Source organism: Ipomoea triloba, chromosome 13 (assembly GCF_003576645.1).
Source record: "Ipomoea triloba cultivar NCNSP0323 chromosome 13, ASM357664v1".
In the NCBI taxonomy this organism is placed as follows: Eukaryota; Viridiplantae; Streptophyta; class Magnoliopsida; order Solanales; family Convolvulaceae; genus Ipomoea; species Ipomoea triloba.
In genome coordinates, this window is record NC_044928.1 from 18,815,408 (window position 1) to 18,840,703 (window position 25,296).

Sequence of the window (25,296 nt, forward strand, 5' to 3'; positions counted from 1 at the left end):
TTGCATGCTTAAACAAGTTATCAAGTGCTTTGTTAGGTCAGCTAAACCAGAAAATCTTGAGGAGGCCATTTGGCTAGCCAAACATTTTGAACAAGGGATGAAGGCCCCATAATTCTTTCCTGAGCTGCCGTGTCCACACAGGAACCAAACTGTGAATCCTAATGACACTCCTAGACTGCTACCACCACATAGGTAGGAAATGTCTACTAATACAATGGATATGAGGAACTCTGAGATCGATAGATTGAAGGGTCAAAGACTATGTTTCAATTACATAGAAAGGTGGCAGTATGGTCATAAGTATAAGCCCAAACCTTCCATTGCTGTAATAGGAGGGATATAGAAAGATAATGAATGGCAAAAACGGGATGAAGGAAAGCCACAACAAACTGAAGTGAGATGTGAAGAGACTGGAGTATCCTGGAATACTATGGTGGAGGCCGGGTTAAAGGATGAATACTATCAAGTTACTTGGAAAGAATTCCAACATTTAATCAAACAATTCCAAACTATGATCCTTGGGGACAAGGATCATTTCAAGGGGGGAGTAATGTTATGAACCAATGAGCTTGAATAAAATTGGAAGAATTAGGATCAATGAACAATATCCTAGAAGTTGTTATTCCTTATGTTGTCTTCTTTTACCGCTGTTATATTACATCACGTTTTCCTTATTTATAAGTAACAAACACTTTATTCTTGATTAATTTTAAATTTTTCAGTATAAGTATTACATTCTTATCTTGATCCAATCCGTCACACGGATAAGGATCGGTGAGATGGTTTTACACAATTTTTTTGTCAAATAATTATATTGTAAGTATAAAGATTTAATTTTGAATAGTATTGCAGTGTGTATGACGAAGAGGTTATTTTAAAATTTAAATAGAAAATTGAATAATTGCAATAGAATTCAAGACTTCAAGCTTAAAATAGTGGTGGGGCTCTCATAATTCGCAACGCTCTTCCGTCGCTCCAATATTGACAACAACACACCAACTTTAGTCTTTGGCCACGCTCCGCTAGCTTGTCGTTCAACCAACCATTTCCCCATCACTCCATCACCTTCCATTTCCAATTTTCCATTGTTATTATTTGAAATAATCTTTTATTGATTGAGCAACCGACAAGATAAATACTTCTTTTTCTTTTTATTTTTATTTTTATTTTATGTGTATAATTCAATTAACAAGTTTTGACTGAAGTTATTTTTAATTCAAAATTTTATAATATTACGTTTAGTATTAGTATATAAAATTATATATTTAGTAACTATATTAAAATACTATTACACAGAAAAAAACAAATTTAAAAATAATTTTAAAAAATACTAAAAATAAGTAAAAAAGAATAAATTGTTTTGACTAGTGAATAGTAAACCTGACAGATAAAATGTTACAGAGAAAAGTAATAAAAAATTTGTAATTATTAAAATCAATATATGGTTCATTGCAGCACAGCTGGACGACTTTGATTTCAGCTAGCATGTTGTGACTCTTTCTTTAAATACTATTCAACCATCGCTGCTTGTTGATAATATAGGAATTAATTACTTGGACTTAACTTTTGTAATGGGTTGGTCTTGTATGGAAAATGACATATCGACTCCAATAACTATGAAGTCATAATTTTATTAATAGAAGATATAGATGAATAAAAACTGTGATTTTTTTTTTTATAAATAAGAACACACTCTAAAAAATTATGAAATACAAAATAGAATAGAATTTTTGAGTATGTGTAATATTACTTGCATACAGAGACGGATCTAATGTGGGAGTAGTGGGGACAGTAGCCCCTCTCCCCACACGGCGCCTCCCCACCCCTTTATATATATGTATGTATAGCATTAAAGTGTATATAAAACTTATATTTATTTTCAAAATGTTAATAGTTTGAGTAGCTTAGTTGGTTGAATTCCAAATTTGATGTTAGAACGTTTATGTCATATGTTCAAATTTTCTTTAGCAACATTTATTCTTATTTTATCTCTTTCATTCATTCACAAGATAAATTAAATATTTTTTAAGTCAAATTAAAAAGTATTTATGAATATAGTGTTATTCAAATTATTTTATCTAATTGATTATGTTTCATATTTTGTCAAAAATATTTTCACATTTTCACTCCACCCAAGTATATTTTTGTCTCCGACACTAACTATCATGTAATTTATCAAAACGTTCTATTGTAATTTATAATGTATTATATAGTGTTATTCAAATTATTTTATCTAATTGATTATGCTTCATATTTTGTCATAAAAATTTTCACATTTTACCCCACTTTTAAGTATATTTTTAGTTCCAACTCTAACTATCATGTAATCTATCAAAAACATTTTATTGTAATAATTTATAATGTATTTTGTATTTTAACCTTATTATGACTATTTTGATATTTTGTCATTGACATTTTAACGTAATTTAAACTTCACATCTACTCAGTCGATTTTCTAACTTCCCTCGCATATCACATTAAAAAATGACTCGAAAAATTAAACCCACATCTTTAGATTTGAACTAACTAGTTTCCTTAAATAACAAAAGAATAAATAAAATTAAACAACTTTAATGGACTTATGGACACATTGATATTTAGTCCTAGTCTTTTAAACATATTTAGTATCAAATTATTAATTATTGGTAAAAACTTGTTTGAAATCGTGTCACAGATCGAGATCTTTGATTAATGAGGTCAAATATCTGATCTATCGATAAAAATTTTGGCCCATTAATAAAAAAATCTTACCCATGAGTAGTACATACTGTCAATCCGGGTCGGTCTACCCATTAGGCCCGCGGACCTAATTTTTTGCGAGCTATTACGGGCCAGTTCGTTAAGCCCGCGGGTTAGGATTCATGCAACTCTAGCCCGCCGCACGCGAGTTGGCTGGCCCGCAGACTTTTCTTCTTTTCTTCATACAATATACTGTGAATATATATATATATATTCACAATGTAATATATATATATATATATATATATATATAATAGGGCGGGTTCACGGGCGGTCTGCAGCCCGCGGGTCTTAGTGAGTTAGGCTCGTTCTTTCGCGGATCATTTTTTTTAGTCTTAATCCGTCCCACCGCGGGGTGGGTCCAAGTCAACCCACGGACTTCGACCCACTTTAACGGTACTATTCGTGAGATGGGCTCACAGAAGTATTACTCTTAATTATTTAGGAACCGTTGTCTTTTAAGGATTAAAAATTATTAACGTTAATTTATCCACCTTATCTAGAGAATATTATGATATTGTATTGATGTATAATCTCAACAAAATGCAAAATTTGTTTTTTACATCTGAAAATAATGTTTCACCAAAAAAGAGTATTCAACACTTCAACGGCTATTTTGCCAAGAAACTTACACATACGCGTTGAAGTCAACAACCAATCATCATTTTCCCTATATATATGGACCTTCAGTTGGCTGGCACATTCAACACCTCAGCTCTCTCTCTCAACTCATTCAATTCCAAAAATTTCAGAAAACAAAAAAAAAATAAAAATTGAAGCATTAATCCCAACGTAACGTCCCATGGATTGCATAGTTATGCCGGTGGCAATCTTGAAACGGCGGTGCTCGGGGCGGTTCGGCTACCGGCCTCTGTCGGAGGACGCTTTCTGCTCGTCGCCGGTGACGGTGGTGGTCGGAAAAGAGCGGAGGGAGTTCTTGGTGGATCCATTTGGGTGGGAAGAGAGCCCGTTGAGGATGATGATTGAGATGCTGAAGAAAGCAGATGGGGAAAAAGTTCATGGGTCGAATCATAATAAACTCATATTTGTGGACGTAGATGCAATTTTGTTTGAGCACATGCTTTGGCTGATGCAAAATGATTGCTCTTCGCTCTTTCAGCTCAACCTTAAAGAGATCATTGACTTCTATGCCGACCAAGAAAGTTAATCTGTTATACATATATATAAAGGTACTGTAATTTTAATTTTTTTACCTTTATTTTTATGTATTATAAAAAGGAATTAGTTTGGGATTGAATTATTTTTATACTTAGATTAAGGTTTCAAGATAGATATGAAGACGTTTAATACATGTAGAGTTACAATAAAAAAACAATATTATGTTTTCAAAAAAAAAAAACAATATTATATTTCTCTCTTCTTTCAAATTAAGCTTTAAAGTCTAAATTACTGTTGTATTTACTTTACAAAAAGTTTATGTATTTATCATTAAAATCTTGCTCATGGTAATGTATATGACAAAGTTAATAAAGAATTCTGAGATTCGAGCTTATTTTTATTGATTGATTGATTTATTTATTTTTGGTGGAATGTATTACCTTAATATATACTCCCTCTGTCCCATTTTACCTGTCATATTTACTATTAATTGGTCAAACCAACTCTTCCTTATTTGCTTATTTTCGTTAGTAATTTTTTATTATTTTTAAATTTAATTTTTTGTGTTTAATAGTACTTTTAATGTAGTTTCTAAATATATAAATTTTATATATTAATGCTAAACTTAATAATATGAAAAATTAGATTAAAAATTACTTCAGTCAAGCCTCGTTAAATGAACCAGACATCCATTTTGGGACGGAGGTAGTATGTATGAATGCTGTTAAGTTCATTTATTTAGTGTTTGTTCGGTTATGATTGGTGGATGTTGAGTATATAATATCTACTATACTAATAAGAGCCAAAGAGAGTTAAGCCTAAAATGGGTAGAAAAAATGGCGGTCAAATTATTTAATCAAATGGATGGTTCATATGAATTATTTAATCAAATAGGTGGTTAAGATAATTCAGATTAATATTATTAATAGAGATTACCTAATATTTAACCTTACTTTTACGATTATCCGTTAAGTTTTCCGTTAAATATTCTCTTCTCCGTTAATATTCCGTTAACTTTTAACTTACCCATTAATTTCTATAAGAAAGATCTTAGGTTCGAACCTCATCTCAATCAAATTTGACATAATTAAGTTTCTCACTCTATTTACTCCTATTAAATTAAATAAATTAGTAGCTACAACAAAAAATGATACATATGTATTTCTTTAATTTAGAATTACGTGTCTACAATACCTTTATTTGAAAAAATTATTCATTATCAAAAAATTAAATTAAATAAGAGAAATAATTTCATTAGTTATATTGTCTTTATTTTCTCTCATGAAAAGATTCTTTACATTCAAATTTATCAATTGATATTCAATACATTGTCCATAATCTTATTTTTACAATATCTTGTAATTAAATATCAAAGTTATAGTACAAAATAATGTTATATATTTATTTACCAAGTATTTTATTAATACTATGAAAAAAAAATTTAAAATAATTTGAAGCTAATTATATTAACTACTTGGGGAATGGTTGACAAAGAGAGTACTCAAATAACCCAACAAATTGAAGCGGAAGAGCTGATTGAATTAAATAAATTAGTAGTTACACCAAAAAATGATACATATGTATTTCTTTACTACCATGAAAAAAATAAAAAAGAATAGTTTGAAACCAATCAAATTAACTACTTAGGGAATTTGTTGACAATGAAAGTACTCAAATAACCCATTATCCAGCAAATTGAAGCGAGAAACTACCTTTTAATATCTTTGGAATATATAATATTTTAAATTTTCAAATTTTTATTAATTTATTTAATTTTTTTCTTAAACTAGAGATTTCTTTATCCACAATAACTCATTCAACAAAACAAATGAACCCCAAGCAGAACACCTAAAGGAAAGTCCATAACTAACTGAGACAAGTATGAGTCAAATATGGCTAACGGTCTACCATTCAAGAGGCATCACATCAATTGACTGCGACGGGAGATCAACGCTGCTTCTGCTTCCGCTACTACGAGGTCCTAGGTCAGGTTTCTAGTAGATTATTCTATATGGTTAGATTATTTATATCTAACATTTTGATATCCGAGCGTTTATTATAATCTCTACCTAGTTGATTGTTATGTTTAAAATCAACATTAAGTTTTGCATATACGTTAAGTTTTGTATATGTTCACTTACATAACTTCTAATTACAATCTTTAATTCTTCAAAATATGCATACAGAATATATCTATTTGATTTGATTTTGATATAACTAAGCAAACTGTTATGTATATTTTGGAATTCAGATGAATTATTTATAATTAATTTTTATACGATAGAATTAATTGTGATTGTTTTGAATTACTTAATATCAATTCAACATTAAGCACACAACAATTATCCTCTGTTTTGAACTACGCGATGCTGAATTTTCGGCCGGAAAAATGGAGGCCGCGGCACTAGATTCCGAGCGTACCTCGCTGGCGACTTGGAGCTGGTTGTGGACACTGTAGGTGCACTATTTTTTCCGGTTAGCCATTGATTTTTCTATTTTCTGGAAACGAAACGAGCACGGCGTGACTGGGAATCGTTGGCGGGCAGAAGCGTCGCGAATAGGGGAGATGCTGCGGCGGTGAAGCTTGGTTTCCCGGCGATGTCGTTGCGCCATTCCTCTTCTTCAGGCAACGCGACGTCCTGCTTCCTGGTCTTCTTCAGGTGACGTCGGCGGTCGTTGGGTGGCGACGATGCGACTTGGAGTCGCGGTCGGCGGACGGCGGGCGGAGTTGCAAACAGGGGCGGTTGTAGAGAGGAGATGCGGCGAAGCGAAGCTGATTTTTCCGGCGACGTTTGCTCCATTCCCTCCTTCAAGCGACCGGCGAGTCGGCGACGTTGCTGCTCCATTCCTCTCTTTCAAGCGACGCCGACGACCATATTTACGCTGTTGTCCGTCAATCTGCGTTCTCTAATCATATGAGCTACTAGGGTTTTTGATTAATTTAAGTTGAAGAAGATGATGATGGAGACTTTGGGCCGGGTCATGCCCATTGGGCAGACCTAGTCCAATAAAAAAAAAAAAATTTCTTGGCCTACTTTAGTGATTTGGGCCTGCTTCAGATTTCTTTTATCATATTTGGACTTCTTCTAATTTAATTTTTCAGTTTAATTCCTCATTAATTCGTTATTAAATTATTATTCAACTACAGGCAAATATTAAGTATTTAATTTTCTATTTGAATTTTAATTTAATATTAAGGTTATATTAAATTGCCTCAAGAATTGCAATTTATTTGAGAATATATGGGTTAATAATACATTAATATGAAAATTCAAGCATGCTAGGTATAATTGTCAAATATTTAATTTATTGTTTCAATTATACATTTATAAAAGCATGCATTAAGGTTGAATTTTGCATATTATTAACTCATAGAACATATCATTCAATTTTGAATCCTTAGGTCAATTTAAATCATTATGACTTATTAAAGTAGCTTGTTTAGTTTCTCATTTAATTTGAGCATATTTTAGTCCTATATTTGACTTTGGACTTTAAAACCTATTTTGAACAAGCTAATTTGAACCTATCTTGGGTCATTAAAGTATGGATCTTATAATTATTGATTGATATTTTAATAATAATTATATCTCCTTTTTGGATAAATAACATGGTTATTAAGTTTTAATTATTACTAACTACCATAGTTTGCTAATGGTATTTATCGTTGGTAATAATATTAAGCTTGGATTTATTTCAGTACTAGACCGTTTTCCATCCATGTTATAGCTCACTTGGGCCATTAAGAATCATAGGTCTAATTTGAGCAAATAAGTGTTATAATTATTGTCTTGGTATGTTTTTGAGACATTAAGTATTTAAGAATTTAATTGTTATTTTGGCCATTAAGAATTATAACTATTGTTTAAATTAATTATGTTTTTTTTTTTAATTTATCAATAGTTTTCAAGGTCTTAATAATAATATTAATTCTTTAATTTTAAAGCAATATAGTTGGTATATTGTCTGTATAGTGGTAATTTGGTTATTACCTTACATTCAATCTTCGTAAGTGTTATAATAGTCATGTTTAATTATTATGTGCTATTGAGATTAGTAATTGGCATCCATTAATTACAATTTTGCCTTTATTTTAGTTATTATTAATTAGCATTACTAATTATTGTTATTAAGTTTCAGACTAATCTCATTTATTACCTTTCATAATAATTATTGTTTCATGGTAATCTGCCATATTTGGTACATTGGTAAGATTACCCATGCCACTTTATTTTACATGACTATTAATGTTGGTAATTAAGTCCCACAGTTAGTGGGTTTAACTGTTGTTTTTCCATATTTAGTCTCCTATTTAATGTGATAATATTATTATGGCCATTTATTGCTTTTTGGATTATTTGCAATTTGTTCATTAATGATCATAATATTATTAATTGGGTTATGGAGGGTGATTTTGAATCAATTCAGTAATTTTGGAAATACATATTTGCTAGCCAATTGACTATTGCCATTTATTCCATAATTCATTAAGTTTTTGAATTATAATTTTAGATCTGAATGTCCATATTTGGTTAAGTATGAATAATGAATATTTAGTTTAAACTCATACTCTCTAGTTGGTTCATACTCTTTAGATAGTTTTATGCATTCAATCACATTAAGTGCATAATATTAAGTTTAATTATGCAACTTGGGTTTGTGAGATTTTGATTTACAAAGGACAACATATACTTTTGGTTAGGTATTGTTTGAATTTGTAAATTCAATTTATTTCTCATAAAATTGGTGTGATGCATTAAAACATTTTATCATGGGCTTACAATTTGAATGTTTCAAAAGTATATATTCGTTACATTATTATTCAAAAACTTGGGTATTTTGGTTTGGACTCATTAGAGTTTGAATATTAAGTTTATACTTTGAAAGCTCATATTAAAATTGTCTTTAAGTTATATATGCAATTTGTTTAGAATATATGAGATAAATGCCTAATTTTATGCATATTAATTTGTCCACCACATATTATGATTTTTTAAATTATGCATTTTATCAAGTATAGGTTGGATTGACCCCAGGCATATCTCTCTTGCATTTTCACAAGAATCTGATTGTCTTAATATGTTGATGAGGGAGCAGATTACTGTTGAGGGAGGATTCCCTATGAGAATTTTTAGATGGTCTTTAGGTTTTTGTACTGATAAGGAAACAAGCTTGGCTCCTGTGTGGATCAGATTACCAATGTTAAGTGCTAACCTGTTCAATGCTGTGGCTCTGAAACAGCTATGTAAACCCATAGGGAGGTTTCTTGCCCCTAATTATGCAACTTTGAACTTTACTAGGCCTAGCTATGCAAGGGTGAAAATAGAGATTGATTTGTTGAAGCCTTTGGTTCATGAGATTTTTATTGGTTTCTCAGACAAACCTGGAAAAGAGGATGAGGGATATACACAAAAGATCATATATGAAAGAATTCCTCAATACTGTACTAAATGTTATAAGCAGGGGCACTCAGTGGAAGTGTGTAGGTTGGGGAATTATACTGGAAATTCAGGAGGAGGTCAGAATGTGGGAGTAAAAGGAATGGCTGGGGGTATGAGAGAAAATATGAGAGGGAGGTTTGAAGGACAAGGGAATTCAGGAGGTAGAAATGCCAAGGCTGTGAGTGATTGGCAGACTGTGAGATCCAAGTTGACTAGTGGGAAAACAAAAGAAGCTCAACAAACTGAAGTGCTAAAGGAAAAAGGGATATTAGATAAAGGCAATGGAGTGTTAAAAGAGAGTAGTAAGGAGATGGAACAAAGGAAAAACTATGGAAAGAGCAGACAAACAGATGATTCCCTAAATCAAAATATTGAAAGGGATGATTATGTTGGGAAAAGTCCTATGAGTCTGGGAACAATGGAGAGGGGTGGAGGGAGAAGAGGTAGAGGTGGTAGGTTCAGCTGGGAAAGTAGGGGTGGTTCAATGGGGAGAGGGTTTGGAGGGAGACATGAACAGACTTTTGAGAGTGAGGGTGACCAGAGTGAGCCAAGGGATTATGAAACTTCTGAGCACAATCCCTTTGAATCAGAGGATGGGAAAGGCTATGAAGCTGGAACAGAAACTTTTGATCCAGGAGACACTAGAAAAAAGAATGAAGAGGATGATCTAACTGAAGAAGAGATTGAAGAAATGGCAAGACAGTTTGAGGTGCAGATGGATTCAGATAAGAAAATGCAACAGGGGCACAATACACTACCAAGGGTGGGAAAAGGGGAATTTGTGAAAACTAGAGCTCAAAAACAAAGGGCTGCAATGGCCAAGGGGGGTGGGGCCTCCTGTGATGAGTTAAAATGAAAGTCATATGCTGGAATGTGAGGGGGATGGGCTCCCAAGGCTCCCTTCACAGGATTAAATACTTGGTGAGACAGCATCATCCAAAGATTATCTCTTGCTGGAGCCATTCAAAGATCTGTCACAATTAGGACAGATAGCTTTGGCTCTGGGGTTTGAAAACAGGTTTCAGGGTACTGACAAAATATGGGTTTTTTGGGAGAGTGATGTTATGGTTGACCTTTTGGATTTAGATCAGCAGATGGTGAGTGTTAAAGCAAGGGTTCCCATCCTGGGAGAAATTAACTTGTCTTTTGTGTATGCAAGTTGTAATAGGAGGGATAAAATGAGTTTATGGGAGCAGATTGAGGTAAAATCAGAGAGTATGAGAGGAGATGATAGGTGGGCAGTGATGAGAGATTTTAATTGCATTTTGAGAGGAGAAGAAAAGAGAGGAGGTCAACCATACAATAGATCAAAAAGTATTGATTTCCAACACTGTGTAGATAGTGCTGGTTTGAGAGAAATATCCTTCTATGGAAATCAATACACTTGGTGGAATGGTAGGAAAGGGAGTCAAGCAGTCTGGAAAAGGTTAGATAGAGGGTTTGCTAATGAGGGATAGGAGGAAAATTTCAGAACACATATTCACCATTTTGCAAAGACATCTTCTGATCATGCTCCCCTAGTTATGGATGTTAATGCCCAACTTCAGTTGGGCAGAAAACCATTCAAATATCTTAATGTTTGGGGGGAGCATGAGCAGCTCTTGGGGATTGTTCAAAAGGCTTGGGAGGGGAGGGTTGATGGGAATGAAATGTATACATTCATGACAAAATTGAAAAGAGTGAAAGAAGTGCTGAAAAAATGGAATTGGGAAGTGTTTGGGAATATTTTTGAGAAGGTAAAAGAGTTAGAAGAGAGGGTGAGGGAGATGGAGGTGAGAAAGCAAGCTGAAACCTCTGATGAAAACCTGTTGGAATACAAACTAGCTCAGGCCAAGCTGCAGAGACAGGTTAGAATAGAGGAAATGTATTGGCAAATGGCAACAGAAGGCACATTCTCAGTGGGTTGTTGAGGGAGAGAAAAACTCAAAGTATTCTCATGGAATTGTAAAAGAGAGAAGGGTGAGACAAGTGATACATAAAATAAAAAATCAAGAGGGATTGTGGGTGGATGAACAGGAACAGATAGCAGAGATAGTTGTTGAGTATTTTCAGCAGCTGTTTACTGCTGAACAGATTAACCATGATTCATCTTTGTTTGATTGTTTGCGGGTGATGGTAACAGAGGAGGAAAATCAAGCTTTAATAGTTGAGCCATCTCTAGAAGAAGTCAGGGCCAGTGTGTTTAGCATGGATCCAAATAGTGCTGCTGGCCCTGATGGATTTGGAGGTGGTTTCTACCAAACATGATGGCATATTATCAAAGGTGATTTACACAATCTGGTAAGAGCCTTCTTTGTTGGGAAATCTCTAACTAGGTCAATAACTAGTACTGCCATTGCATTAATTCCTAAGGTTGAGAACCCTGCTAGCTTTAGTGAATTCAGACCAATTAGCTTGAGCAATTATTGTAGCAAAGTGATAACAAAGATTATGGTTCAAAGGCTAGCAGGGGTTCTCACCAGAATCATATCCCCAGTTCAGTCTGGATTTATTAAAAATAGAAGCATAACTGAAAATGTTTTATTGGCTCAAGAAATATGCCATGGAATGAATGTTTTGAATGAGGATGTTGTCCTTAAACTTAATATGACAAAGGCTTATGATACTGGGGATGTATTCAATTAGTTTTAGAAAAGTCTGGTTTTTGCAAAAAATGGATTGATCTGGTTATGGGCACAATAAACAACATATGGTACTCTGTGATTGTTAATGGGGAGGCAAAGGGTTTCTTTCATTCCTCTAGAGGATTGAGACAAGGAGATCCTTTGTCTCCCAGTTTGTTTATTATAGCTGCAGAGCTGCTCTCAAGGATGTTAAGTCAGAAAAAGGTTTGGTTTACTCAGCCACAGGAAGGGCCACAAATTGGTCATTTTGCTTTTGCAGATGATATGGTTATATTCACCTCTGGGAAAAATGGTGGAGTTGAGGGGGTGATGGAGGTATTGGAGAAGTATGAACAGCAATCAGGGCAATTAATTAACAAAGAAAAGAGTGCATTTTACATGCACGGGAGGGCTACTGAGGATGCAGTATGTAGGATGAAAGAGGTAACAAAATGCCAACACAAGCAGTTCCCATTCACATATTTGGGCTGCCCTGTTTATCAAGGAAGGAAAAGAGTGAATTTGTTCACAGGATTAGTGGAAAGAATAGCAATTAGGTGTAGGGGTTGGCACACAAGATTGCTCTCACAAGGAGGGAAAGCTGTTCTGATAAAATCTGTGTTGCAGACCATGCTATCTCATGTTTTTTATGCAATAAACCCCCCCAAGGCAGTAGTGAAACAAATTGAGAAGTTATTAGCAGGATTTTTCTGGGGGAAATCTGATGGGAAGAGGCACCACTGGAGTTCTTGGAGGAATTTAGCAAAACCTAAAAAAGAAGGAGGTGTTGGTTTTATAGGCTTGCAGGAAATGATAGAAGCAGCAGGGGCTAAGTTGTGGTGGAATTTTAGGAAGGGAGGAACACTCTGGTCTGAATTTCTGATGAATAAATACTGTAGAGTTACACACCCTGTAGTGAGAGGCTGGCAATATAAGGATTCCCATATATGGAGGTTAGGGAGAAAGTAGAGCCTGAAATTGAGTGGAAAATAGGGGAAGGTAATTTGAATTTATGGTGGGATAACTGGTCTGGGAAGGGAGCTGTTGTTGATCTCTTAAATCTGAGAGGGAAAAGAAGGTCTAAAGAAGTTTTGAAAGAGGCATGGGAAAATGGGAATCTGGTTTTGAGCAAGTTTGGAATCCAAAGACATGACCTTGCTGAAAACATTGTTATTAGAGAAGGGCAGCCAGATAAAATCATTTGAAAACCTACAAGGGGAGAATTTACTTCAAAATCTGCAAAAGCAAAATTGAGACAACAGAATTCTCCTCAACCAGTAGGATTGTGGTGTAAGAAAGTATGGTGCAAAGGGGTGCCTTGGAAGATGTCCTTTTTAGCATGGAGAGTCTTTAGAAAGAAAATGCCAATGGATGATGTTTTAAGAAGAATGGGATATAGCACAGTGTCAAAATGCTCATGTTGTGTGTCACCAGGGTGTGAAACAATTCAGCATGTATTTGGAATGGGGGACACAACAAAACATGTGTGGGATTACTTTGCAAAATCAATGGGAACTGAAATACAGGTGAGGAGTGAAAGACATGTGTGTTATGAGTGGTGGAATTTGAAATTCAAGAATAGAATGATGAAGTACATAACTGAAAGGCTGCCTACTCTGATCTTATGGGAACTATGGATTAATTTTACTCAATGCAAATTTGGTAGAGAAAAGACATCAGTGAAGAGGATTATCTATAAGGTAACAAGAGATGTTGTTGACTGCATCCAAAGGAAGTGGCCCTCATGGGATCCCTTGCCACCCAATTGGAACTTCATAATCAAGAAAGCTGAGGGGTTTGGTTGTGGGAGGATAGTTCAAAAATCTTGTTGGTGTAGACCATTACCTGGAAGTGTGAAAATCAATTGGACAGTTGGGAGGGATGGCTTAAGTTGTGGATTTTTTGGGAGAAATTCAAAGGGGATGTTTTGTGTGGCTGGTGTTTACACTTCACATGATAGAACAGAAATCAAAAGCCTGATTGTAAGGATGTTACATGATTGCACAGACTAGTGCAGAAGTAAAAATGTGAACTCTGTTTATTTTGAGACTGAGGATTGGAGAGGTGTGATCTGGGGTGGTAACAATTGTTCTGACATCAGGATCCACAACATTCAGTGTGTTGAAAGAGTTAACTGTGTAGCTAAATGCCTGGTGAACATCTGCACTGGGGGCAGTGTAATGTTTTTGAAAAAGGAGGGTTTACCTAAAAGGTTAGGAGGGATCCTTTCTCCTGAAGGCATTCCTCACTTTGTGTTTGCTCCTGGGGTGGATTTAATATGATTATGCTTTGGATCTGGGGTGGGTTCCAAGTTTGGGATCCTGGTGGTGTGGTGTTCTGTGTTTGTGATGTAAGGGGCTGAGGTAAAATGAGAGAGTGGAATGAAGGGGATGTTTGGTGTTTGAGGGAGAATGTTGAAAAAAAAAAAGAAGAGAGAGCAGAAAAAGGAGTGTAGAGGAAAAAGCAGAGTGGAATTCCTAACATTTTGCTTAATGCAGATGTAGGGCTGAGATGCAATACTGGAAGGACCAGCAATGATCTAACTAGGGAGCTGGTTTGAGGCACAGCTGAATCAGATGCTGATCAGCAAGCTGCAGGTGCTTGAGGAGATCTGTGATCATATGTTATTGGAAGAAAAAGAAAAGGAGCTGAGTGCTGATCTGCAATCTGCAGAGATGAAGCAGGTGTTTTGGCTGATCTGCAATCTGTGCAGAAAGGATGCCATTCTGAGCATAGATGATATAGTGCAATGGTGCTATGGTGTCACAAATATGCACAAGTGTGTGTTGATTTCTCTCTGCTGTCATTGCATGCTCTCTTCTGGGGGGTTATGTAGAGGTAGGGGGGAATGGGTGCATGACTGTGTGCTTGAATATTCTGCTTGATGCATGAGATGGTGATGCTCACCACTGATATTGATATCTATTTGTTTTGGTGAGGAAATGGTGAATACGTGATGAGGGATGATCCATTGCTTAGTTCTTGGAGGTAAAGGGTCCTTCCTATGACACTACAAAGATCTGTAGGGGGGCTTTCCAAGTTCTAAGGGTGGAAGGAGATATGTATGAAGCTGATATGATATGAAAAACAAAATGTGAGGGAGTGAGTGGAAGTGAGGGAGTTGTGCCATTGCTTGGATTCGGGCATAAGAGGCTGCCCTTCATAAGAATGCAGAGATCTGCAGGAGGGTGGGCTGCTTGTGGTCCAAGGGTGGTGGTGGAGTGAGATACCATTGCTCTAAGCCATACTTTCAAAGCTCTACTTGGATAAACTACAGAGTTCTGTACCTTGGAGAGTTGTGTGTGCTTAGAGGGTGGGTGAAGGAGCCATTGCTCTGCTTGTAGGCTATGAAGATTCTGCTGATCAAAATACAGAGCTCTGTACAGTTAGAGTTGGCCTGCAAGTAGAGGGTGGGAGGTGGATAATGGAAAATAGGAGATGAAAAGTGGAAAAAGGTGAAGGGGGAAAAGAAAAGATGTTGAAAAGAAATATATGGGACAAAAGAATGATGGAAAAGATGATGAAAGGGATGAGAAAAGGTTTTGGTTTGGATATTTGTATTAGTGGTGGGTATTGGGCATCTTACTACATAATTTGTGTGCTTGAGAAGTGCTTGAATATGAATAAAAAGGGAGACATGGTTTGACAGCAAAGAGATGATGACCTACACTTAGCAATTTTAATGATGAATGGCATGTAGTAGTGAGTGCATTGCACCATGGTTGAGTATTTGTATAAGCTCTTTTATGGCCACTTTTGGGCCACTGTACAGACTTGGTTTTTAATGATATATATACTCACAGTTTATAAAAAAAAAATTATGCATTTTATTATGTCTTTAGTAATGCATAAATTTAGAATGGAATTTTTTTAGTTCCTAATTAAGCTGCGCTGGACTTATGCATAAACTTTAGTTGCGGTAGTGCCTGAATTTAAGCACATTTAACCCGCTAATTTAGTTCACTGTTTTTAAAGCTTTATTCATATGTGAACTATACCGTTTTTTATTATACCCTACAGTTCTGTTTATACCCCAAACAGTTATACATTATGTATATATGAATCGGGGAGGCATACCGGTTTTATGGTCATGACTTAAGAACATCTTGGGCCACTAGTCTCCTTAAATTGATATTCTTTCTAAAGAGTTGGTCTTTAGTGAGGTTTTGTTTTACCAACTTTCCTGGGGTATATACATTTGAAATTTCCCATCATGATTTGGTATTATTTGTCAGAATTTTAAGTATTCTTTGTAATGCGATTTGATTTCGGTTCATTAAAGGATAGCCATAGCATGCATCTTTAATTTACTGAAGTCTCTTAAGTTTTTTTTTAATCTTGGTTAATTAAGGAATAGCCATAGCATATTTAATTTCTAAGATTATTAAGTTATGATATTATTACAACAGTATAAATTTTTAATTTATACTTGTAAGTCATTCGCTTCCATTTTACAAATTGAGAAGAATTTGGAAGATTTATCAAGACTCGAAGACATCCTGGAACGTGACAACGGTTCGAATTGCAAGAATTAATTCTTTGGAAGAATTAATTAATTCAAGAGGAGGATGTTACAATTAAAAGTCAAAATTAAAGTCAACCTCAAATGGGTTCTCTCACAAATATTTTAGAGGCTAACTCTTGCAAAGAAATATTTTTGGAGATGAGAATGACCTCTTGAAGCAAGGTGGAGTGGTCAACCTTGACCGTGTTCAAAGAAGAGGATGACTTGCCTCATGAATTAATTTGGTGATGAGGATGACCTATTAATTAAAGGAAAGGGGAAGAAAGATCTTACTTTTTGGAGATGAGGATGACTTGGTCATAAATCAAATATGAGGATGACTTGGCTATTTTAATAGGAGATGACTTAGCCGAATTGGAAGTCAAAAATATGGATGAGGATGACTTGGTTTCAAGGCCAAAATAAATCATTTATAAAGAGGATGACCGTGACCTCAAAGCTCAAATATGATGACTTGCCTTTTTGGAAAATCAAAGTTGAGGATGAGAATGACCTACCCATTATTTCATGCAAGAAGAAGAATTTCGTATCATCCTAAGGGGAAGGAATAAAATCAATTTTGAGGCTAAGTATAGCGTGATCAAGAATAAAAACAGGATGGTTTATTTTTAAGGAGTCCAACACTGCCAACAATATTTCTAAAAAGGGAAAACATTATTTTTCCTAAATATGGCATGAGGATTACTACAAAAGGTGAATTCAAATAATCTTGCTTCATGGAGCTGAAGATCATTATGAGAAAAGTCAGTATACTTTTCAGTGGCATTAATTATGCTCAAGCAAGAGTCACCAAACGGATATATCTCAGAGCAACCTGACTTATGGATAATGAACAAAGTCAAGTATTCACACTACCAAAGTCAAAGATGGATGGCTACAAGTTACAAGGAAAATTATGTCAGTGACTGCAGAAGAACGTTGGAGGATTATCATAAGCAAATATTCAAATTCATCTGACAGATCAGAGCCATCAAAGTTGACGAAGACCATCTGAAGACATTTAATGCTCTGAAAAATCACAACGGGCAAATAGCTAATTTAGATATATAAACCCAAGAAGACTTGATAAAAAGAAAAGAGGGCACGCACTTGATAGAGGTTGAGACGGGGAACAGACACGGATGAGATATTAGCACTGAATACACAAAAAGTGATATTAGATTAAGCAAGTGCTGAGTATTGAGCTAAAAACGAGAGAAATCAAGTCTTAGAAAGAAATACTCTTATTTCTTGAAAGAAAATTGTAGGAGTGTAGCTTTGTGCAAGACACTCGGAGAAACTAAGTGTAGCTGGGTGCAAAACATTTGGTTGAACAGCTTTGTGCGAATTACTCGAAGGAGTGCAGCTTTGTGCAAAACACTCGTGGAGGCTAAGTGTAGTTGGGTGCAAAACACTTGGTTGAAGGGCGTAGCTGGGTGCAAGACGCTCGTGAACGTAGTTGGGTGCAAGACGTTCGGGTTTGAGTGTGGCTGTAGGCAAAGAGCATTCAGAGTAACAGAGTACTAGAAGAGCACTGATTCACTATTGTATCTGGGTGATTGAAGATAGTGGAATCTCTCCTGGAGGAAGGAGAAAGTGGAGCAGGAGGATTACATCACCTCCGAACCACTATAAGTCGCTGTGTCATTTACTTTATCTGCTCACATATCTGCTTGCATATTTATTCATCTGAGCATCACATGCATTGCATATTTTGTCACATTTATTACACTAGTGCACATTGATTCACGTGACATCACTTTTGCATGCAAGACATATTTGCAAACTCAACATCATCCTGTCAAAGCTTATTTGTTGTTATGCTACGAACCCAACTATTCATTGCTTATACTATTTGATCTGGGTTTGATAGTTCCCACGTCCGCATGCGAGCCAAACTTTACATACTCATTATTTGAGTTATTTCTGACGTTTCTAAAGTGTTGCATGTTGTGATGCTCTTCATTTTTACGTAACTTTGTTTATAGCACTTTACCGTTTTATTATTTCCGCTGTGCAATTCAAGTTGATTTTATTCACTTGGATTCTCTCTGTTGAAGTGTTATAATATTTTGAAAAGTTAGAAAAGTCTATTCCCCCCCCCCCCCTCTAGAATTTTCCCGACCTTATCGGGACCAACACCAACATTCAAGTTTTATATCACTAGGTTCTTCTGGTTATTTAGTAATTGAGATAAAAATATTATCATAAGGCCGGGTTTCTTAATTGGATTCAATAGAATTAAAACTTTAGCCCACAAGCAAGTTTTATGTCAATAAATTCTCAACCCATTAGATAATAATTTTATCACAATTTCTTAGAATTTGTAAATTTAGTGCAATTATAAATTCGAAGTTTCATGGTTTGCATTGGCAAAACATGTATTCAGTACTTCCCAAAATTTAGCCACTTTTATTAATTAATCTACGAAAGCTTACTTGGTTCTTTGGACTAACTATAGTAAGTTACGTGATATGGTATACTCATTTTGGATTCCAAGAATAAAATATATCTTTTAAGTCAAATTCTAACTTGGTTTTGAATTGTTTTTAATATGTTCAACTATGGGGGGAAATTATATATTCTTTATTTAGTTGGATTTTAATTGGAACCAAATATTGATTATTTAGTATGCCCAACTAATGGTGGGGAATTGTGTCTTCATTTATTAGTTGGTCAAATCAATTATGAGTATGTATATCATTAATTTTGCTGAAGAGCAGTGGAGTGATCAGTTAGAAAAAGATCATTAAGATGCTCCACTAAAGATATTGATTTAATTATTGTCTTCATACATCCCAATGCCAACTGGATTGCATGTCAAACACTAAGTCCATGCAATTCCACAAGTATTGATCTTGTATTTGTTCATATAAACTCATAATTTCAAATTATTGAACATTTGGTTGTGCAACATATTTATGAAAATGTTGTAACAATATTAAAGAATTTATTAGAACAAAATCATCTAACTTGTGGTGCATTGTTATTCTTTAGCATTTAATAGAGTCTTTAGTTTCTTCAAAATTGATCATGGGTCATTTTGTTATGTAAGGTTCAAGACAATTTTGCGAGACATAAAAGTAAGACTCATTATTTCATTTCATTTAAAGTGGGCGTTGAGATTATTTGGGAAGTTATGGTGTATGTTAAGATTCCAAATTTATGGACTTACAGGTTTTTTTTTTCTCTAAGTTTTTGGAATGATTCTGTGACTTAACTATATTTTGACTATTTTAATGAGTGGGAGTGACAGACGTGTCAACTCTGAGCTATTAGAGGTTAGAGGTAGTGTTTAAGTTCAGTTATAAAGAAGTAATGGAATACAGTTAGCATTATGCTAACATTAAAAGATCTCTACTTAAGGCATGCTTTTAAGGAATTTAGAGATCATACAGTACAAATATTTTGGATAGTTTCTTCACTTCAGTTGTACACATAATATATTTTGAGAAACAACCCTTAAGTTACCGAGAATAAACATTGGGTTTGTTCATGAGGGGCCTAAGTTGGAGAATTAAAATGCATGTGACCATAATGGATATTACTCTGTAAAATAGAGGACATATTACTATGATTCATGTGTTTTGTTCTTTGGTGAGGGTTGTGCTAGTACTTGCACCAAGTGAGAGAATGTAAGATTTTCCCTAATAATATATTTTATATATTATATATTAGTGCCTTAATTAAGTGGTGCAAGTTGACTAGGCTTATTAAATGGTTTAGTAGGACTGAATAACTAGTAGTTGTTAATTATTTAACCAGACTCTATGCCAATATAAACCTGGATTTATGGGGTACAGGATATTCATTATATAGCACCTACAGTTCATGATATTCATACTGTTCAGTAGACACAAATACACCATCTAGGGTTTTAGGTTAAGTATGAGCCAAATATGGCTAACGGTCTACCGTTCAAGAGGCACCACATCAACTGTGGTTGGAGATCAACACTCAACACTGCTTCCGCTTCCGCTACCGCTACTACGAGGTCAGGTTTCTCATAGACTATTCTGTATGGTTAGATTATTTATATCTAACAAGAGGCTGAACTAGAGTATGGAATAGCTCAAAGGTTGAAGACTAAACTAGCTAGATGGTTGTTCGAGAAGAAGTTCAAGACAGTTATTCAGCTGTGACTTTTATGAGGATCGACTATTTAAGCATGTTCTTCTTTGTCAACTAAAGATCAAGAAATTTACAAAGAAAATCATATACACTTTAAGAGAGATTTAGGTGCTAAACAAATGATTTGATAATACTTCTTGAGCTGATAAAGAGTTCTACATCAAGTTAATCATTACACTTGTTGTTGATCACAAGCTATTAAATCTCATGGAATTGATGGAAGTCATCTATGTTGAAATTTAGGGAAGCCTCATTTCAAATGATCGGAAAATCACAGCCGATTTTTCAAAGGAGGAGCTCTCCAAGATTAGCAAAGTCTTAGCAATACACCTTTGAGTCTTTCGTGTTCTTCACTGTGATTCGGTATAACACTTCCTTTAAGTTCGATGAAGAATCGGGTAGTCATTTCATGGGATGCCCCCAGACGTAGGAGTTTGTTACTCCTAACTGGGTTACCCAACTTTCAGTGCTTTTTACTACTTTCTTATTATGTTGTTGCGTGTAATCTTATTTGGGTGAACCATGATATCCTAATAACTATTGAACTAGTTAAGATAGTAATCATTTAAGGAACATAAACTGCTTAATTGAGTTTGTTACTTAGTGGTTTATTTAATACTTAAATTTTCCTAAGTAATTAGAATCCTGGCGTTTGATTGCTCATTTTCCATATAATATAACTAGAAATATATTTGAACCAAAAACCTATTAAGTTTACCTAAAATTTAGTTTAGATAATATTAATGTTTTTTTTAGTAAATATTTAAAATATTTTTGAATATGTTCATTTAAATATATATATATATATATGTAATTTTTACTTTGTAATCTAATATACATGAAATTTCATTATCTGATATCTGAACTAAATTTGAATTACGAATTTGCGATATAACATAACTAAAAATACCCGAACCAACAATATTTTCAGTTCAATCAAAATCTAAAACTTGACGTAGAGTTCAAGGTTTACTTGTGCTAATGTAAATAATGTCTAACTTTATGTATAAGCAAACAAGTTATGTCTATATAAGTAAATGCAAGTAGAAAAGACATAAGATGGTGATAAGTGAAAGAAGATGATATATAATGAATGTAATAATATATATTAATGAATATGGTGAGAATATGGTTATAGTGATATATAGCCAAATAAATAATAGATGATTTAGTTTTCCATTTAGAGACTTGTTTTTTATATGTTCTACAATTTTCTATAAAACTGGAAAATGTTTCTACTTTATCAAAATAGAAAATTTTGCTATTACATTTTCCAGTTATTATTATTTCTCCGGTTACAAATTTTGCTATTACATTTTCATGCATATCCTGTCCTTGTTCTTAATTATGGGATTTATTAATTTGGACCTCCGAGTTAATTAAATCCATCACTCTAAGATAAACTAGCTGCTGATCATAATTCACAAGTCAACTAACCCCAAATTCAAAAGGATTAAGGTAGGCGTGTATATAATAAAGTGGATACTAAGAGATCGAAAAGTATGGAAATGAGAATAAATTTAATTTTTGATCATAAAACTGAAGATTAATTGAAGATGAGAAGAAGCACATAGCTAGAAATATTCATAGTTATTATATATATATATATATACTTGGGAGGGATATATTAATTAAGTTTAATTTGTTTGAAGAATATAATAATCCATGCATAATGGTAAGGTGAAAGGAATTGAACTTAAAGATATGACTCAGCAATCTTGCCATGAGCTCCTTTAGGGAAGAAACCACCAGGCTTCCTTTCCTCTCCACTCCCATACACAATTCTGAGTATCTCCTCCGGCGACCGGTCGTATGCGACTGAGTACTCATCGCCGGCCAAAATGTTGCCGGAAATTTTTCCCTCGGCGCCTTCTCTTTCTTTAACGATCAAGCCTTCATCTTTTACGAATCCTTTGTTTCCCAACTTGTTCCTCAGGTCTGAGAAGCGGTTGGTGAACTCCGCCACCGTGATTCCGTAGGGCGCCACCTCTTCTTTTGCATGCTCGTATAACAGTGTTCTTAGCACTGCATCTTGCCCTGATTCCACGCCCAGTAGTCCCGCAACCAGCTGAATATATATAAATTAAAACTAACATTTTTTATTCTTTAATTTAATTACTACCTCCGTCCAAAATGGTTTTCTGATTCGTTTAACGAGGCTGGAGTTATTTTTAATCCAATTTTTAATAATATTAAGTTTAGCATTAATATATAAAATTTATATATTTAGAAACTACATTAAAAGTACTATTAAACACACAAAATTAAATTTAGAAATAATAAAAAATTACTAAAAAAAATAAGTAATGAAGAAAGAGTTGGTTTGACCAATGAATAGTAAATATGACAGGTAAAATGGGACAGAGGGAGTACTAGTTATATATATATATATATATATATAGTAGATCAGAGCTAGCTGAGGGTTTTTTTTTTCCTTAATTTTTGAATATAATATAATTATTCAAGATGTATATACTATACGTACCCTTTTGGCAGTTTCGCTGCGGAGCTTGGCATTGGCTCCAACATATCCAGTGAGTCCAACGTATGGAACAAGGTAAGATGCAATAAGATAGTTGATGTCATTTGCATAGGGATCAAAAGCTGGGTTCAAAGCTTTTCCGAATGCATCGTTTACAACCGTTGCAAATGCTTCGGCGCTTAGGTTTAGTAGCGGCCTTGGAAATCCTGGTACAGTTTTCTTAATAGCCCTACAAACATATATTAACAATTTCATTATAATAAACTTTTTTTTTTAAAACAAATTCATCCGTTTGAATCAATGAATATAGTAATGATGTTAAAAAAATCTCATGTATATATGTATATATTAATAATATAATTCACCTCAAGTGTCCAACTTCTTGATAACCGAATTGGGCAATAATATCCTTAACAAGGGGACTTAGCTTCGCCGCTTTTGCACCAACTGGGGATGGACCGTTGGAACTTAGATTGGGAGCCAACTTATCCAAGCCATAGCCGAATGCACCCCACAAGAAGAACTCAGCTTCCAAGTACTCCAAATTCAGAGGGAATTCTAGCAAGTTCAAATCACCAGTTGGTAATTTACTCCCACCAGTGGACCCCGAACTAGGGAGGACGAAGAAGAACAGAAGAGACACAACGGAAATCATGATAATGGAAATGGTGAAAATTACAAAACTTATTTTGTGATGTGTCTTAAGTTGTACTACTTCTATTTATACACATTGTTAATGAGCTAGACTGGTAAGGATACAAGTTGAATTGGTAACGAGTAGGTAAATATTTGCAATAAATAATTTTTCCTAAAATCATAAAGCATTTATGTTCAATACCTTATCTAGACATAAAATAATGTATGCACGTTTCTATTAGGATCTTATGATATTATTGCACAATTAAATCACTTTGATAATGTTGTTGATTTTATTCTATTCTGGGGTGAAATATTAAAATATTAAATTGTAATAGATACATTTTTACTAAAAAGAAAAAAAAAAGAAAAAGAAAAAGAAGAGTAACTTGTTATAATATTGGAGGAAAGAAAATATACCTTATTTAAAAAAAGTTGCATAAATATTTTTCGATGCAGAAATTTTGAATTGAAAGTTTAAGTTATATATATTCGTTGAATATATGCACTCATAGTTTTAATTATCAATATTTATTTGTTTTAAAAAAGACTTATTAGTATTGAATTAGAGTTTTCAGATGCAAAACTTGAATCTTTCTATATAAATTTAGATAAGTTTTGAGTACAAAATTAGAAAAGATCAAATTAAAATTATGAAATTGATCGATATAGTCTAAGGATCATCATTATTAATTATTTTTATTATCTATTTTTTCTATTCGAGAATATCTCGAGTAATTAATGAGTTTGATAGTATAGTAACAAATCATGATAACTAGAAAATTTAAATTACTCCGTAAATTAGAAACCTTTATACTCAATATTGTATCTATTTAGGATAAATACTAATAGGTTTATCCAAAATGAACATTGTCAAAATCATGTCTAGGTTCAAGTTTTCGTATATTTTAATTTAATTATAAATATTAAATTCAAATATAATATAACTATAATTATTTAATTTCACTAAATTTTTATCAAATAATTAAATTAATTTGACAAATAACATAGCCTAAATTAATTTAATTAATTGATGTAAACTATCACACATAGAGTCGAATTTACCCCGTGCAAATCTTTGAATTGAAAAATGGAACAAATATACTAGAATGGATTCTTTCATATATATATATATATATATATATATATATATATATAATCCTAATCATATGAGAACAAACTTTCCAGGTGAGAACGTGTGGACAAATCCAAACCATTGATCTACAAGATCTGATGGATGAGAAATCAAGTAAAAACTAAGCGGGGTCATTTTCATAAATATTACAAAATTTTAAAATGAACGGGATCTTTGTCATAATTATTACAAAATTTCGTTATTTTGAACCGTTAGATATGCTAGATAAATGGTTTGGATTTGTCCTCATGTTCTCACCCGGGGCATTGTTCTCACCTGATTATGGACCAAAAAAAAAATTCTTGTCGAAACTCGAAACGGAATTGGATTGTTTCTATTATGGACTTTATAATTACTGTTATTTGTTATGTAATGTCTAGTGTTTTATGAACTATGTCTTATGTTAGTTATGTAACAAGCTATTTTAGTTATTTTTAGAGCGTACAAATTGTAAAACTTAACAAAGTAATAACTTAAGAGTTAAAAAAAAAAAAAAAAAAAAAAAA

General features: G+C 33.8%; 1 protein-coding gene across 1 annotated transcript; it reads right to left on the minus strand.

Annotated features, from left to right (window-relative positions):
* Window positions 1–22,233: 22,233 nt before the first annotated feature.
* Window positions 22,234–23,674, minus strand: LOC116001311 (desiccation-related protein PCC13-62-like). The gene is made up of 3 exons (XM_031241197.1): window positions 23,385–23,674; window positions 23,023–23,248; window positions 22,234–22,605 (listed from the first exon to the last, which is right to left on the minus strand). Exons 1-3 carry the CDS (start codon window positions 23,672–23,674, stop codon window positions 22,234–22,236), a joined length of 888 nt encoding a protein of 295 aa, XP_031097057.1.
* Between the last annotated feature and the right edge of the window lie 1,622 nt (window positions 23,675–25,296).

Excerpts from the sequence above, each read along its gene's own strand:
- LOC116001311 (XM_031241197.1), bottom strand. The coding sequence starts at position 23,674 with ATGATTTCCGTTGTGTCTCTTCTGTTCTTCTTCGTCCTCCCTAGTTCG. Across the intron at positions 23,249-23,384 it reads CAAGAAGTTGGACACTTGAG|GGCTATTAAGAAAACTGTAC; the intron begins GTGAATTATATT and ends ATATGTTTGTAG. Across the intron at positions 22,606-23,022 it reads GCAGCGAAACTGCCAAAAGG|CTGGTTGCGGGACTACTGGG; the intron begins GTACGTATAGTA and ends ATATATATTCAG.